General features: G+C 31.0%; 1 protein-coding gene across 1 annotated transcript; it reads right to left on the bottom strand.

Annotated features, from left to right (window-relative positions):
- Positions 1-13291: 13291 nt before the first annotated feature.
- LOC111421021 (uncharacterized) lies at positions 13292-14233 on the bottom strand. The gene has a single exon (XM_023054130.2). It carries the CDS (start codon positions 14231-14233, stop codon positions 13292-13294), a length of 942 nt encoding a protein of 313 aa, XP_022909898.2.
- Positions 14234-18739: the final 4506 nt, after the last annotated feature.

Here is an 18739-nt window from a genome sequence, read left to right as displayed (position 1 = left end):
ATGTTAAAATTGAGTACTTTTGGTATTAAAATAGATCATAACTCAAAAAATTAAAGGTGATGGAGAAAAGTTTATTTGAAATAAATTGTTTATTATGAACTAAAATGGCATTACTCATAAACAGATTTGGTTTAGTTATAATGATTTTCTAATGATAAAAAGAGAAAATCATCGAAATATCAAAATTGAATACTTTTGGTATTAAAATTGATCATAACTCAAGGATGAAAGGTGATGGAGAAAAGTTTTTTAGGAATAAATTGTTTATTATGAACTAAAAAAACATCATCCATAAACAAATTTAGTTTAGGTATAACGATTTTCTAGTGATAAAGAAAAAGTCACCAAAATGTTAAAATTGAGTACTTTTGGTGTTAAAATAGATCATAACTCAAAAATTAAAGGTGGTGGAGAAAAGTTTATTTGAAATAAATTGTTTATTATGAACTAAAAGGACATTACTCATAAACAGATTTGGTTTAGTTATAATGATTTTCTAATGATAAAAAGAGAAAATCATCGAAATATTAAAATTGAATACTTTTGGTATTAAAATTGATCATAACTCAAGGATGAAAGGTGATGGAGAATAGTTTTTTAGGAATAAATTGTTTATTATGAACTAAAAAAACATCATCCATAAACAAATTTAGTTTAGGTATAATGATTTTCTACTGATAAAGACAAAATCACCAAAATGTTAAAATTGAGTACTTTTGGTATTAAAATAGATCATATCTCAAAAATTAAAGGTGATAGAGAAAAGTTTATTTGAAATAAATTGTTTATATGAACTAAAATGACATTACTCATAAACAGATTTGGTTTAGTTATAATGATTTTCTAATGATAAAAAGAGAAAATCATCGAAATATCAAAATTGAATACTTTTGGTATTAAAATTGATCATAACTCAAAAATGAAAGGTGATGGAGAAAATTTTTTTAGGAATAAATTGTTTATTATGAACTAAAAAAACATCATCCATAAACAAATTTAGTTTAGGTATAATGATTTTCTAGTGATAAAGAAAAAGTCACCAAAATGTTAAAATTAAGTACTTTTGGTGTTAAAATAGATCATAACTCAAAAATTAAAGGTGGTGGAGAAAAGTTTATTTGAAATAAATTGTTTATTATGAACTAAAAGGACATTACTCATAAACAGATTTGGTTTAGTTATAATGATTTTCTAATGATAAAAAGAGAAAATCATCGAAATATTAAAATTGAATACTTTTGGTATTAAAATTGATCATAACTCAAGGATGAAAGGTGATGGAGAATAGTTTTTTAGGAATAAATTGTTTATTATGAACTAAAAAAACATCATCCATAAACAAATTTAGTTTAGGTACAATGATTTTCTAGTGATGAAGAAAAAATCATCAAAATGTTAAAATTGAGTACTTTTGGTATTAAAATAGATCATAATTCAAAAATTAAAGGTGGTGGAGAAAAGTTTATTTGAAATAAATTGTTTATTATGAACTAAAAGGACATTACTCATAAACAGATTTGGTTTAGTTATAATGATTTTCTAATGATAAAAAGAGAAAATCATCGAAATATCAAAATTGAATACTTTTGGTATTAAAATTGATCATAACTCAAGGATGAAAGGTGATGGAGAAAAGTTTTTTAGGAATAAATTGTTTATTATGAACTAAAAAAACATCATCCATAAACAAATTTAGTTTAGGTATAACGATTTTCTAGTGATAAAGAAAAAGTCACCAAAATGTTACAATTGAGTACTTTTGGTGTTAAAATAGATCATAACTCAAAAATTAAAGGTGGTGGAGAAAAGTTTATTTGAAATAAATTGTTTATTATGAACTAAAAGGACATTACTCATAAACAGATTTGGTTTAGTTATAATGATTTTCTAATGATAAAAAGAGAAAATCATCGAAATATCAAAATTGAGTACTTTTGGTATTAAAATTGATCATAACTCAAGGATGAAAGGTGATGGAGAAAAGTTTATTTGAAATAAATTGTTTATTATGAACTAAAAAAACATCATCCATAAACAAATTTAGTTTAGATATAATGATTCTCTAGTGACAAAGAAAAAATCATCAAAATGTTAAAATTGAGTACTTTTGGTATTAAAATATATCATAACTCAAAAATTAAAGGTGATGGAGAAAAGTTTATTTGAAATAAATTGTTTATTATGAATTAAAAAAACATCATCCATAAACAAATTTAGTTTAGGTATAATGATTTTCTAGTGATAAAAAGAGAAAATCATCGAAATATCAAAATTGAGTACTTTTGGTATTAAAATTGATCATAACTCAAGGATGAAAGGTGATGGAGAAAAGTTTTTTAGGAATAAATTGTTTATTATGAACTAAAAAAACATCATCCATAAAAAAATTTAGTTTAGGTATAATGATTTTCTAGTGATAAAGAAAAAGTCACCAAAATGTTAAAATTGAGTACTTTTGGTATTAAAATAGATCATAACTCAAAAATTAAAGGTGGTGGAGAAAAGTTTATTTGAAATAAATTGTTTATTATGAACTAAAAGGACATTACTCATAAACAGATTTGGTTTAGTTATAATGATTTTCTAATGATAAAAAGAGAAAATCATCGAAATATCAAAATTGAATACTTTTGGTATTAAAATTGATCATAACTCAAGGATATTTTTAAAAAAGTTTTTTAGGAATAAATTGTTTATTATGAACTAAAAAAACATCATCCATAAACAAATTTAGTTTAGGTATAATGATTTTCTAGTGATAAAGAAAAAGTCACCAAAATGTTAAAATTGAGTACTTTTGGTGTTAAAATAGATCATAACTCAAAAATTAAAGGTGGTGGAGAAAAGTTTATTTGAAATAAATTGTTTATTATGAACTAAAATGACATTACTCATAAACAGATTTGGTTTAGTTATAATGATTTTCTAATGATAAAAAGAGAAAATCATCGAAATATCAAAATTGAATACTTTTGGTATTAAAATTGATCATAACTCAAAAATGAAAGGTGATGGAGAAAATTTTTTTAGGAATAAATTGTTTATTATGAACTAAAAGGACATTACTCATAAACAGATTTGGTTTAGTTATAATGATTTTCTAATGATAAAAAGAGAAAATCATCGAAATATCAAAATTGAATACTTTTGGTATTAAAATTGATCATAACTCAAAAATGAAAGGTGATGGAGAAAATTTTTTTAGGAATAAATTGTTTATTATGAACTAAAAAAACATCATCCATAAACAAATTTAGTTTAGGTATAATGATTTTCTAGTGATAAAGAAAAAGTCACCAAAATGTTAAAATTGAGTACTTTTGGTATTAAAATAGATCATAACTTAAAAATGAAAGGTGATGGAGAAAATTTTTTTAGGAATAAATTGTTTATTATGAACTAAAAGGACATTACTCATAAACAGATTTGGTTTAGTTATAATGATTTTCTAATGATAAAAGAGAAAATCATCGAAATATCAAAATTGAATACTTTTGGTATTAAAATTGATCATAACTCAAGGATGAAAGGTGATAGAGAAAAGTTTTTTAGCAATAATTTGTTTATTATGAACTAAAAAAACATCATCCATAAACAAATTTAGTTTAGGTATAATGATTTTCTAGTGATAAAGAAAAAATCATCGAAATATCAAAATTGCATATTTTTGGTATTAAAATTGATCATAACTCAACGATGAAAGGTGATGGTTTTTTAGGAATAAGTTGTTTATTGTCAACTAAGAAGACATCATCCATAAATAAATTTAGTTTAGATGTAATGATTTTCAGGTGATAAAGAGAAAATCCCCAAAATGTCAAAATTGGGTACTTTTGGTGTTAAAATCGATCATAACTCAAGAATGAAAGGTGATGGAGAAAACCTTGTCGTCAAATAACTTTATACCCTATTTGTCAAGTTTGACGTACAATTTCATAGCCGACTACTAAATTTTCTCTTATTTTAAGTAACATTACGAAATACGTGTCTTTAGTTATTTAAGTTTTTTATGACAACGACAAAGTTTTTTAAAAAATAATATGAGTAAGAAAAGTTTTAGAATTAAATTCCACATGTAATGAAGTAGTAATGTATTAAATCCGCCAAAAGGTTAAAAAAATTTGTCAAAATTTAGGGTACCATCACCCTTAATCAACCCTATGAAATGCCTCAATTGAGTTTAATTTGCTACCAATTAATACCCTTGGTACACTCATAACGTATACCAAATTTGGTTTTTCTAACTTAATGTATTACGAAGATATTCAATGTTTTAAAAATTTAAGAGCCAACTTTGAAGGCCTATAACTCCTGAGATGTACAACTTAGTACAGAGGTAAGTTACATGTCCCTGCTCTGTGTCGGTTCTTATGTGAATCACCCTGTATACAGGTTAAAGCTCGATGGACACAAAAAAATTCTCTAAAGTAATTTTCTCATCATACATGGTAAGAGCCACCATTTGTCAGGTTAAACTAAGTAGCTGAATGGTTTTATGACTTGGAAAGTCATTTTGAAACAGCCCTTTCCTCGAGTCCTTTGCGTAACCAAGAGGAAAGGGAAGTAAAAAACTTTTTAGTTAAGAGAAAGCAAAATGCAATAAATCTAATCCATCATGCCAAGGCATTTTTTAAGGAATTTCCACTGGAGGGACACTGAAATGCGCCGCGGGCGAAAAATTTTTAGGTGCCCGCCCTTTTTTGGACTGTCAAAACTCTACGTTTCGATAGCTCAACCGAGAGTACTTTAGAAGCTAAAATTAAGAAATTTGAGATATTTTTTAAAATATTAGGCTTTTTAATATCATATCTATTATTATTATTATTATTTTACTCACCCGAATTAGAAAATACGGCACAAACGATAAAATTTAAGAATTTATATAAAACTGCGGGAATCCCCAAACATCTTATATAGACCACTGTCCAGAAGAGCTGCCAACATGATAATGACCTCGATTTACTACAATTTTTGAGGTTTATTTATAAGAAATAACAACGTGGATATACGAAAGTTCTTTTCGAAGAAAGTTGCAGATGTACAAAGTGCAGTTAGTGTTCCTTTTGAACCAGAAATTAGGCCTTCCACCTGTGTCCCTAATGAAGAAAGTTGTGGTAAGTAATTTTCGGGTCTATTTTAAAGGTCGATTTATAAAAAATTCCGTCGCCGTTCCTGCTTGTCACTCGTTGCCAATTGCCAATAAAATTTGACCAATTTGGAACTACGAACGGGAACGGCTTTTCTAAATGTTTATGCTATGCAAATCGCCCACATAAATGCATGACAAATGTACTAACTACAACATCTTCCATTACAGCTAATACAGATCGTGCTGACGTTGGCACAAGCCAATATCATGGAAGGAAGTTGGATTTGGGATGGCTGCTAAAGACCTACCCTTATTTAAAAAAAATATTTCATAAGATAAAAATAGAAACAGTACACATGTTTCGTGCACAATCTGTCACGAACATAAAGATGAAGCTTCCAGAGTAGCCAGAAATGGGACTGTTCCGATTGCCTCAGGAGTTCGAGCAGATGGTGTGCAAAGGCTACAGCAGATTATTGATCATATTGATTCCAACGTCCACGCCGCTGCCATGAATGCAAAGAAAGCGGCGAAATTATGGAAGCAGCAATCCGACAAACTCCCTTGGGTTAAAACTTTAAAAAAGCATAGAGCAATGGTTGTCCACGACTTAATTGGCTTATGCATTGACGTTTACAACGATTCTTTGCTTGAAACGCCCACTACTCGTACTTGGCCAGCTCGTTCATTGGAAGCAATGCGTGCTAAATCAATACAATCCCAGCTGAATGATTCGAATGACTGGGAAATTCAGCTGGATGAGTTTCAGCCCCGTGGCTCTGAACTTCATTACAGGGATGACGTCGTTTATGCTGAACTGCTTCACGTTATTGGAGATACAGAGAAGAAGAAACTTCGTGACGAGTTTAAATCGGCTGGAAGTGTAGATCGTGGTAATCAAGACATGAAGTACGTTGTTGCTAAGTATGTTACCAAGGATCAACCTACAGTACTCCGCAGTCGTTTCAGAGGAATTAGTCAGCCAGAATCGAAAGGAGCCAAAGGAATGCTCGAGGCGACGGTCAACACTTGTGAAAAATCTTTTAATTATTAGTTGGCGTCACAACTGATGGAGAAGCTGCCAATACTGGAAGAGAAAGTGGCCTTTGGAAATTGCTTATCTAGGACATAAACTACTAACTGTATGGTGTTACTGTTATCGATCTGACCTAGCAATGGAATCGGCCTTAGAATTCGTTCCTGAACTAAAAATGTGGATGAGTAATATAACAGGAACTTCGAGGTATTTTCGAACCTCTCCCACAAAACTGAAGAAAATGTAACAAATGTTTCCCGAATATCTGTCATTCCCAGTTTTGGCAAGAATTGAGAGCCGACCCGGAACCTTCCATGCGTCGTGAAAAAGCTACTGCAGCAAGAATGCTCAAGACATGGGATAGTGAGAATTCTCTCCAACGGAAGCAAACGTGTTTGATGGCAGACATTACTCCCATTTTACAAACCTTGCAGAAACATCTCCAGAAGGGAGATTTAATCTTGCCTGACGTAATAACTGTAAGAAACAACGCGAAAATTACTGTTGATGGTAGACAACCCGTTTCATGGGGCTACGAAGAAAAGCTGGTGAATGATGAAGCGTCGGGTGAGGGTGAGCAAAACTTGGCAAGGAAGAGGCGAAAAATTGGTAACATGTTCGTTACCACTGGCGTCCGAGAATGGTCGGCAGTCAGGAAAGAAGTGGTTTTGTCCTTCATAAATTTTTTGGAGGAACGTTTAAATATTGAAAAAAGCAGCGTTATGAAAGCGTTCACTTTGTTCTTAAACGCCAAGACCGCTAAGGAGATGATTGATGGCGGCAAAACATTGGTTGAGAACATTTTCAGCAGAGAAGGAAAAGATGCTGTAAGTGAGTTCTCATCCAACGTTTGTGATTGCCCTCAAATAGAACAAATCGGCGACCTAGACATTTCCGATATAGGAGTAAAAATGTCTTATAAATTAAGAAAACTTATTTCTGCAACAACGGGAGTTTTACAAAGATTGAGCTGCAAGAAAACCTTAACAAGTTGCCGTCGAAAAGACACGAATAAGTTATATTTGCAGCAGTCGTTTTTTAGTATTGTTGACTTATATACAGTGTACAGGGTGGGCAAATTTGGGTGTTATTATAGGCTATCTCAGAAACTATAAGAGATACGAAAAAAGTAGGTGCCATGTCCCGGTCTCTTTTTTCGAGACTAACCCAATCCCGCAAACACCAAACCTCTATCTTCTTTTGTTTTTTAGTTATAGCAAAAAGTTAAATATTCGTGATTTCAAAAAATGCTCATATTTCGTTTATTTTTGAAATTAGAGGAATGAGGTTGATACGTTCTTAAGACACTTTTTTAAGTAGAATATACTGCAGTAGAAAAATTTTAAAAATATTTGATGATTTTTGAGATACAACACAAAGTTGTATTTTTTTAAATACAAACTATAGTAGATTATGGTGTTACTGAAAAGAGCATATTTTTAGCTTTCCAATGATGTATTGATTTTCATTCATTAATTTTTCGAAACGAGTTTCCCGCTTAAAAATTCCTCGTTATTTTTAAATACATAAAGCGATAAAATTAAAAAATGATTCTTTGAAAATGATAGATAAGGCTCCATATCCCATATAAACATCGTTTCAATGGAAAGTCCGCTGCTCAGTTTATGATCCCTAATCCTCCTCTATACTACCGAAGATTACATTCATTGATACCCAACTGTTCTAACCTTACAACCAGTAAGTTTAGTTAGTAAATATAGAGTATATTTATTTGTAACTCTATATTAATTAATCATATAATAAAATATTAAAAATTAAAATGGAGTATTTGGTATAGTAGAAACCACGAGAGCTGGCAGTGACAGATCGCTTAAAAATGGTATGAATCAAGATATGGACGTACGACTTAGATTACTTCACCACATACATTTAAATGTATGTTAGGTTAGTAATGGAGGTTATATGTCAAACATTGTCAAATTTAGGAAAGGTTAAGCAGCGAAAAATCGTTAATATTAATTTATAATAAAATATATGTAATTATTTATCAAATATTTTAAAAGGTTATTTACAGGTCGCAAGGCTTTAAACTGTAGTTATCTATTTGGCGCATTTAGAGCTGTCGGTACTTTCTACTATACAAGTGTATACAAGAAAGAATCTGTATAAAAAACGTCGCAATCCGCACTGTAGGATTTTTAGGTACACTTTAAACTTATTCATCCAGATGTGAGGTTAGAAGTTTAGTGAAAAGTGGTGCTGTTGAATTTGGTTGTTCAAAAAGGTATTTCTTTGATAAATGGTTATTAGGTGTATTATTACAGATCATTTTAAAAAGAAAACATTGAGCTTTAATTTAAAATAAGTCTTATTTCTTAATTTCAATAAACATGGCTTCCAAGAATTTTTAAATTAGCATCTTTTTTGACTCTTTTAAATGTAAGTGTTATTTCAACATTTTTTTTTCTTAATATTTTTCCAATCCAACCCAACAATTATTATACATCATTTTAAAGAGAAAGCTTTGAGCTTTAATTTAAAATAAGTTTCGTTCCTTAATTTCAATAAATACGGCTTCCAGGAATTTTTAAATTAGCATCTTTTTTGGCACTTTTAGGTTATTCGAAAATGTAAGTTTTGTTTCAACATTTTTTTTTCTCTATATTTTTCCAATCCAACCCAACAATTATTATACATCATTTTAAAGAGAAAGCTTTGAGCTTTAATATAGAATAAGTCTCATTCCTTAATATCAATAAATACGGCTTCCAGGAATTTTTAAATTAGCATCTTTTTTGACACTTTTAGATTATACGAAAATGTTAGTTTTGTTTCAACATGTTTTTTTTAAATATTTTTCCAATCCAACCCAACAATTATTATACATCATTTTAAAGAGAAACCTTTGAGCTTTAATATAGAATAAGTCTCAGTCCTTAATATCAATAAATACGGCTTCCAGGAATTTTTAAATTAGCATCTTTTTTGACACTTTTAGGTTATTCGAAAATGTAAGTTTTGTTTCAACATGTTTTCTGTCAATATTTTTCCAATCCAACCCAACAATTATTATACATCATTTTAAAGAGAAAGCTTTGAGCTTTAATTTAGAACAAGTCTCATTCCTTAATTTCAATAAATACGGCTTCCAGGAATTTTTAAATTAGCATCTTTTTTGACACTTTTAGGTTATACGAAAATGTTAGTTTTAACTCAATACTCTTTTTCTCAATATTTTTCTAATTTAACCCATCGATTGTTATACATCGATTTAAACAGAAAGCTTTAAGCTTCAATTTAAAATAAGTTTTATTTCTTAATTTCAATAAACACGCTTTCCAGGAATTTTTGAATTAGCATCTTTTTTGACACTTAGACTATGCGAAAATAGGGGGATTGCATATTTTGGTAAAATTTTATTCCAAAGCCCTTTACTGAGTGCATTTTGATAGCGTTTTAATTCTGTCACAAAGTTTCAAAATGTTTGACTTCTTGGGACACATAGGGTTAAGTAAGTTTTATTTAAACAGTTCATAATTTATTCATTAATTATTAATTTATTTCGTTTTCGGCTTGTGAAAACGTCAACAAATTCACAAGACGTTTCGATTTGAGGTTATAGTTATAGAGTTACATCCCTTAGAAGAACAGACGTACTTTTTCGACGCGACCATTTGAATTGTACAGCAGACATATTAAACTAATGCTATCTCTTTCTAACACACATTACTCGCTAGCGGTTTGTGAACTACGTATGGCATTTGTAAGAGCGGAAAACGATGATTTACTGCCAGCTCTCGTGGCGTCTACTATAGACTGTTTTATGTGTGTGTCTACCAGTTTATTTATTATTTTATGACTATAACAAAATCGCCATGGGAAAATACATTATGTTGATATAACAACCCATGGTGATATAACATGATGTTTCTATATAAAAATAATAAGAGTGCGTGATGCGCTACAATTATTCCCCCCTTCAATAAAAATTAAAAATTTAAATTAATGACGATGTTTCAAACATAGAAATAAAAAGAACGAAGAAGGAAAGGAAATCCATAGGGGGTGGTAACAATTGTCTTTAGTCTGCACAAGAAAGACATTATATAGATTGAAATAATAAGTATTTGTTTAAATTATAAAAAGGAAAATTTTACTTTTTTAGGATTTTCTTTAACAGTATTAATATCATGCAAGGTTTCATTCAACAAGAATGCTGGTTGTAAATGATCAATATGTATTGAAGTGTGGCGATTATTCTTTAGAATAACAAAGTATTTATCCATTCTCTTAATAACTTTGAAAGGACCTTCAAATCTGGACGATAAAGAATTTTTTATTCCTTGAATTTTAACAAAAACAAAATTTGATTTAAACAATTCTTTGTGTATGAAAGGTTTTAATTTTGAATGAAAGTTAGTCTGAGTTGGTCTCAAGTTTGCAAAAGATTCACGCAGGCTAATAAGAAGTTGATCTGTGTCTATCGAAGAGTTTGACTTAAGAAAGAATTCGCCTGGAAGACGAAGCGGTTGTCCAAACACAAGTTCAGCAGAAGAACATCCCAGATCTACTTTTAAAGATCTGAGTCCTAATAAAATTATTGGAAGATCGTGAAACCACCTGTTGCTACTACCACGTGCAACAATGGAATTTTTGAGTGTACGATGAAATCTCTCCAAAATTCCATTGCTTTGCGGATGATAAGCAGAAGTACTAATTTGTGTAGCACCAATTAACATGGCAAATTTTGAAAAAAGTTGACATTCAAATTGTCGCCCTTTGTCATGAGTAATTGTGTGCGGAATACCAAATCGTGAAAAGTAATTCTGAAAAAGTGTATTTGCTATGGTGCTTGCTGAAGTGTCTATAACCGGAAAAGCTTCTGGCCATCGAGTAAAACGTTCAATAACAGTTAAAATATATGAATAACCAGAAGAAGGAGTAAGAGGTCCAACAAGATCTATATGTATATGTTGAAATCTTCCTTGTGGAACATTTATATGCTCTATAGGAGATTTTGTATATTTATTAATTTTAGTTTTTTGACATGGTATACATGATCTAGTCCAAAGATAAATGTCTTTACTCATGTGGGGCCAAAAGAAACGCATCTTTAATAAATGACGAGTTGCACGTATACCAAGATGTGAAACATTGTGAAATTTTTGGAAAATTTGTTTGCGAAATTTTTCGGGAATATAAATTTTAGGAATGGATGTTGAGACATCACACCAAAGAGTTATATCAGGAAAAACTGATTTTTCTTCAACGAGTGTAAAATTAGTATTACCTCGCGATTGGGCTTGTAAGAGATGTTGTAACTGAAGATCTGTAGATTGAGCATGTTTAATCTCTTTTAAATCAGGATAAGAAAAATTGAGGGATTCTATATTAATGCGTGACATTGTGTCTGCAATAATGTTAGAATCGCCTTTAATATACCTGATGTCTGAAGTGAATTGAGATATATAATGAAGATAACGTGTTTGTCTTGGTGTTTTATCTGATTTGGAATGAATGGAATTAACTAACGGTTTGTGATCAGTGTAAATTGTAAATTGGTTGCCGTATAAAAAATGTTTGAAATATTTAATAGATGAATAAATAGCTAAAAGTTCCCTATCAAAAGTTGAGTAATTTATTTGACGAGGTGATAACTTTTTTGAAAAGAAAGCAACGGGTTGGGTCGTATTATTAATAGCCTGAGACAGAACTGCACCCATACCTGTATTAGAGGCATCTGTTGTTAATGTCAAATTGGCTGAAGGATTTGGATGCGCGATATATACGGACTGAGATAATAGATCTTTAGCACGTGAAAAAGAGTTGGTGTGCTCGTCTGTCCACGCAGTAATTTGCTTCTGATTATTTTTGCAAAGTGTGGTCGAAAGAGAATGCAAGGGTCCAAGAATTTCAGAAAAATTGGGTACAAATCTGTGATAGAAATTGATCATTCCAAGAAATCTTTGGAGTTCTTTCAGATTTTGAGGTTGAGGAAAATTATTTATTGCTTCAATTTTTGATTGAGTTGGACGAGACCCTTTGAAAGATATATGATGGCTTAAAAAATCTATTGAACTTACTCCAAAAACACATTTAGACGGTTTAATGTTGATTCCAAAACTGTCTAATCTTTCAAAAGGTTGTCGAAGGTGAATTAAATGTTCATTTTTGTCTTTACTAGCAATAAGGATATCATCCAGGTAGACAAAAATGAAACTTAAACCGGAAGTTACTTCATTTATAAATCGTTGAAACGTTTGGGCTGCGTTTTTTAACCCAAATGGCATTCTAGAGAACTCATAGAGACCGAAAGGGGTAGTGATAGCGGTTTTGTAGATATCTTCTTCTGCTACTGGTATCTGGTGATACGCTCGTACAAGATCGATTTTTGAAAAAATTGTGCAACCATGAAGGTTCAAATTAAAATCTTGCAAATGAGGTAATGGGTATCTGTCTGGTACCGTTACTAAATTTAACTGACGATAGTCGCCACAAGGACGCCAGTCTTGACAATCTTTTTTAGGTACCATGTGTAAGGGTGAAGCAACAGAAGAAGAAGATGATCTACAAATACCGAGTTCTACCATATCATTGAATTCTCTTTTGGCGATTGCAAATTTAGTTTTGTCAAGTCGTCTCGGCCTACAAAATGGAAGATGTGAATCGGTTATAATATAATGTTTAACATTATGTTTAACAGGTAAATTAAAATCTGGAATAGTGGTTAAATTTGGAAAGGATTTTAAAAGATTTGTAAATTCAGTTTCGATAGAAAATAATTTAGGGGAAGAAATTTCTGAGTTGGCTAACGTGCCATAAGTAGATAAAGTGGTCTTTGAGTCTATCAATTGTCGATTTTTTATATCAACTAAAATGGCGAATTTATTGAGGAAATCAGCTCCAATAATTGGTTTTGTAACATTCGCAATAGTGAAAACGAAAGGAAAATTTCTTCGTAAATTTAAAGAGACGGTTAGTAATTTTTTTACCATAAGTATCGATTACAGAACCGTTAGCCGCAGTAAGTATGGACTGTGAGTCTTTTTGATTTAAGGGATAAAATTTATTTGGAATGACAGAAATGTCAGCTCCGGTGTCAATCAAAAATCGCAGGTTATTTTTATTATCATATACAAAAAGTCTGGAAGATATTTGGTTAATTGATTTTGAAGAAGGTGAGGATTTTTCTATCGAAACTTTAATTAGTTTTTTGAATTTGAATAGGATGTAGTTGGTTTATTTTTTATTAAATTATGGAATTTACACCAAGTACCTTCACAACTATAAGCTTTGGTACCATATCTGCTATGAAATTTGCAAATGTTTGAACGTTCTCGAGAAGGAGTACGATTGCGCGAACGAAATGAAGAATTGTCATTGTAACAACAATGTGAACAACACTGACGTTGTAAAGAATTTATATCTTCAACACTCTGTTGTAAGTTATTTATTTTATTTTGAATAGATGTAATAGATGTGTGTTGTTGTGTTACAGTTTGCAACAAAGTTTGACAAGTTGAAGTTAAATCACTGATGGCTTTTAATAAAGGAAAATCATGCGTCGAATGTGAATTTTGGGCAGGCGTAATTTCTGAAACTTTTAATGATGAATAAGGACCGGAATTTAAAGAATCCCAAATTTTATCTGCCATCGTTAGTAATTCAAGTGGATCACTTTTTCCAGAGGCCAGTAAGGCAACTGAAATTGTGTGTGGAAGCCTCCTCTTCCAAAGTTTTAAAAGTAAGTCTTGACTTACAACTTGAGAACCACTTGCAGTAACCATCATACCTCGGAAGAATTCAGATGGTTTTTGATTTCCCATCTCTGAAGCCGACAGGAGATCATCCAGACGTTTCTCCTCACTTTGTGATAGTCTATCAATTAAAGTTTTTTTAAGAAAAGGATATAAGTTTGTGTCTGGTGGGTTATTAATCACATCAATAACTGATGAAATGATTTCTAACGGTAAATTAGAAATCACCAGATTGTATTTAGCTTTGTCATTCTGCACATTACAAATTGAAAATTTTGCTTCCACCTGAGTAAACCAGATTTCAGGTTTTGATACCCAAAAAGGTGGAAGTCGCACTGCAGAAAAATTTTCGGAAAAAATTTGTGTATCACCAACGTTATTATCGGGCATTTTGAATGAAACCTTGTTTAGTATCGAAGAATCAATGATTGAAAATTTGAAGAATATAATGTCTGACTTATGAGGAATAGAAACAATTGTCACTCACCCAAAAATCAGTTATTATGATGATTAGTTGTAATAGTAGGTTTCTTCTTCTCTTATTTTTCTTAGGTAGATTTTTCTTTTATGAAACGCAGATTTCTTCTTGTAGTAGATTTCTTTATTCCGTATTTCTGGTAAATTTCTTCTTGTCGTTTTTATTCCATGTGTATATTTCGTCTTCTTCTAATTCTTCTTCGATTGGTGTTTATTATAGATTTATTATATGGTTATTATTATATATTTTCTTTTTTGAAAATAGTCGGGGTCACCAATTATAGAGTATATTTATTTGTAACTCTATATTAATTAATCATATAATAAAATATTAAAAATTAAAACGGAGTATTTGGTAGACTGTTTTATGTGTGTGTCTACCAGTTTATTTATTATTTTATGACTATAACAAAATCGCCATGGGAAAATACATTATGTTGATATAACAACCCATGGTGATATAACATGATGTTTCTATATAAAAATAATAAGAGTGCGTGATGCGCTACAGTAAATTTAGATGACACAGTCTGTGACTGTTTAGTTCCTGGAGTTGTTGTTCATATTTAATTCATTTATTAATACGTTTCTTGTATTTTTAATAAACAAACATTATCTACTAAGGCCCACTTTTACCATCCTCCTGATAAACTATCTAGAGGATAGTTGCCATGGTTATGGCGGTTTTAAACGCTCTCATTGGTTAACAGCTGGATTTATCTATCGGATAAATTTATCAAGAGGTGGTAAAAGTGGGCCTAAATCATTTTTATTGGTGAACAAAGTCAGGGATAAGACACTGAGAAATTTAAATCAACTATTCAAAGTTTTTATTCGTTGGTACAAAACCAACTTTATCCTGCATATAGCTAGGTGTCCACTTGAGAGAAACTTCTGAGAGTAACTCTCGATATCTACTCTCAACTCTGTGTCCACTTGAGACTGTTTTAGCTTTCCGAGAGCTTCTATAAAATTTCTGAGAGCTTTCTCTCAGACAGTTCTCTCAGGACCGTGTCCACTAGTGAAATGTGTCCGTGTTATGGAAAGTAAAATTTATTTTCTTTCATTGGTGTTTGTAAACTTGGATGTAAACAAAATTGCAAGTGCAATAGCGTTGTATAAAATTTCAAAAAAAAAAACAAACTGAAAAAAATAAAAAGAAGCTGTTGGGTGCCAAATCATGGATTTGGCGTAGATTAGAGCTGGGTGTCAACAAATATCAACATTCGTTGTCAAATTGTTAGTTATTTGGCATACTGGATTCACAAAAAAGTGAACTCGATTGCTTTAATGGCACTTATAAATGCAAACTATAAGTTTATTGTCGTACACGTGATAGCTTAATAGTGGCTTGGCAGTATTTTGGAAAATTATTAGAAAATATAAACTTAAACGCCTCAATTGCTGAAAGAGACTAGATATTGCTGGCAGAAGACTAAGTACTAGTAATGAAAGACTAGATATTGCAAATGAAGTAGATTCTTCTTACAGAAGACTGCACCCTACTACCAGAAGACGAAATACTGTTGGTAGAAGACTAGATATTGCTGCAAAAGACTAGATATTGCTGGCAAAAGACTAAGTATAGCTAGTGAAAAACTAGATATTGCAAATGAAGCACATCCTTCTTACAGAAGACTACACACTACTACTAAAAATAAAATACTTTTAGCAAAAGACTTAATTTTACTGTCAGAACACCAAATTATGTTGTCAGAAGTTACTATTACTAATGGTACAAATCCCGTTTAAATTTCTGTCCAATACTTGTTAAAATTGCATCCTTTGCTTCCCGATTTCTATGTTCATTAGATGTGATATTCCAAAGAATTGAATTTTCTTCATACACTTCAATTAATTGAAATATTTCTTCTTGGTACTATTTTCTTTTAGGTGTTATCTTTAAACGTGTTATATTGAAAAAACTAGCAGCTACTCGCAGCAAAATTCGAACCGTGTTCGGTTTTTGACAGTTACTCTCACGATAGATAAATTGTGCGTGTCCATTTGAGTACAAATCTCAACGTGTTTACTCTCCGAAAGTTTGTGGGGACTCTCTGATAGTTACTCTCAGATGCGTGTACCAGAAAATATACTCTCGATAACTTCTCTCGAGAGCATTTCTCGCAAGTGGACACTTAGCTTAATGGTACAAGACCAACTTTTTGTCATATTCGTGCAAAACCAACAGCAATTAGGTAGTAATTACTGTCCGAACCCGCCTACTATAATCAAAATTTTGAACATTAGCGCTTACTATTTTGGAATTTAAAATTAACGCTTATTTTCCGCAAATGCACCATACATGCGATACATCATTGGAAAGCTAAAAATATGCTCTTTTCATTAACATCATAATCAAGTATAGTTTGTATTTAAAAAAATACAACTTTGTGTTGTATCTCAAAAATCATCAAATATTTTTAAAATTTTTCAACGGCAGTATATTCTACTTAAATAAGTGTCTTAAGAACGTATCAACCTCATTTCTCTAATTTCAAAAATAAACGAAATATGAGCATTTTTTGAAATCACGAGAATTTGACTTTTTGGCTATAACTTAAAAACAAAAGAAGATAGAGGTTTGGTGTTTGCGGGATTGGGTTAGTCTCGAAAAAAGAAATCGAGACATGGCACCTACTTTTTTCGTATCTCTTATAGTTTCTGAGATAGCCTATAATAACACCCAAATTTGCCCACCCTGTACAAAGAGAGCTGCAGGGAAAATAATGAAGTTGCAATGAGTCAAAATTCCTTAACAAAAATGATGAAAAGAATGAACATTAGTCTCTATCAACCAAAAAAAGACAAGTGTGACATTTGCTGCCAATACGAGGAGAAGAATTTATCAGTTGAAGAATGGGAAAAGCATTGCGAAGAGAAGGAAAGAGCGAGAGAAGAGAAAGCAAAAGACAGAGAGCAAGGTATTTTGGGTAGACATCATGTGATTACGATGGATCTGCAGGCAGTAAAAGTTTGTCCTTCATTGAATGCCAGTTCTGTTTATTTCAAAACTAAGTTATGTGTTCATAATTTTACAGTTTATAACATAGTTACTAGGCACTGCACCTGTTATTGGTTCGATGAGACGCAAGCCGACCTTCAATCTTCAACGTTTGTGTCATTTATCTTTGACTACATAAAAAGAATTCTTAATGATGGTAAACCTATCATAATTTATTCAGATGGGTGTACCTATCAAAATCGGAATAATATTATGTCAAACGCCCTTTTACGTCTATCAGAAGAACTGAATGTGACTATCGAACAAAAGTTTTTGGTTAAAGGATACACACAAATGGAGTGTGATAGCGTTCATGCCAACATTGAAAGGAAACTAAAGAACAGAAAAATCTTTTTGCCTAGCGACTACTTAAGAGTTTGTGAAGAAAGCAGAACATCTACTGAAAAATATGAAGCAAAACTAGTGAATCATAAGTTTTTCAGGAACTTCAAAAAAAAACCTCGTTTATTCTTCAATAAGACCCGGAAGGAAACCAGGAAACCCAACTGTTACAAATCAACGAGCTTTGAAATACTCGCAAACACTGTTTTTTTAAATTAAATTTTGATAGTGAGTATGAAGAGCTACCACAAAGAACAAGAAAAATTATTTCTTCCATTAACAATGAATATGAACAACTTCATAATCAAAGAATAAAAAAACCAAATATATTTGGTTTTTTTATTCTTTGATTATTTCAACTGTTGAAGGTGCTCATATATGAGCACCTTCAACAGTTGAAATCGGTTATACCTGAGGATTGTTGGTCATTTTATGACAATTTAACTTTTGAATGAGTTTTTTGTGTTTTATGAATTAATTTTGTATACAATTTATTTCCGGTGTTACATTTTTTTGATACACACTTACTTCAAGTTTTTGAATGTTAATGGAAATAAAATGCTGTTCAATAACCCGTAAGTCTATTTTTTGTATTTCAATAACACGTAAGTCTGATTTTTTTTGAGTTTTACAAGAGAAAAGGATTTTTAATTAAACGTTTTGTATCTAATACGATTTTTTATGATGTTCTCTTCTTAATTTGTAAAATAAACATCGATCGTGTAGCGTAAATCACAAAAAGAATGTTTTTTGTGATTTCCCAAAAGTTATCATTTTGGACTTACGTGTTATTGATTTGAGACCATCGATATTATAGAAATACAACTTCTTTCATTCCATTGTCAATCCTTCCGCAAATCTGGGAAAATAATTAAAAGTTTTTACTTTGTGGGCAAATGGCTTTCACTGGAGGGGCAAACCTCGCGACTGGGGGGGCAGTTGCCCACACATTTATACCTTAAAAAATGCCTATCTAAATCTATTGGGTTCATGTGATTGTTAATAAAAATAAATCTTTAACCTTGTTTATCTACTTTCTTTGTCTATTCTAATAAAATAGTGTTCAGTCAAAG

This window comes from Onthophagus taurus, chromosome 5 (genome assembly GCF_036711975.1).
Source record: "Onthophagus taurus isolate NC chromosome 5, IU_Otau_3.0, whole genome shotgun sequence".
In the NCBI taxonomy this organism is placed as follows: domain Eukaryota; kingdom Metazoa; phylum Arthropoda; class Insecta; order Coleoptera; family Scarabaeidae; genus Onthophagus; species Onthophagus taurus.
Note: the sequence above shows the minus strand (reverse complement) of the source record. Positions and strands in the feature narration are given on the sequence as shown.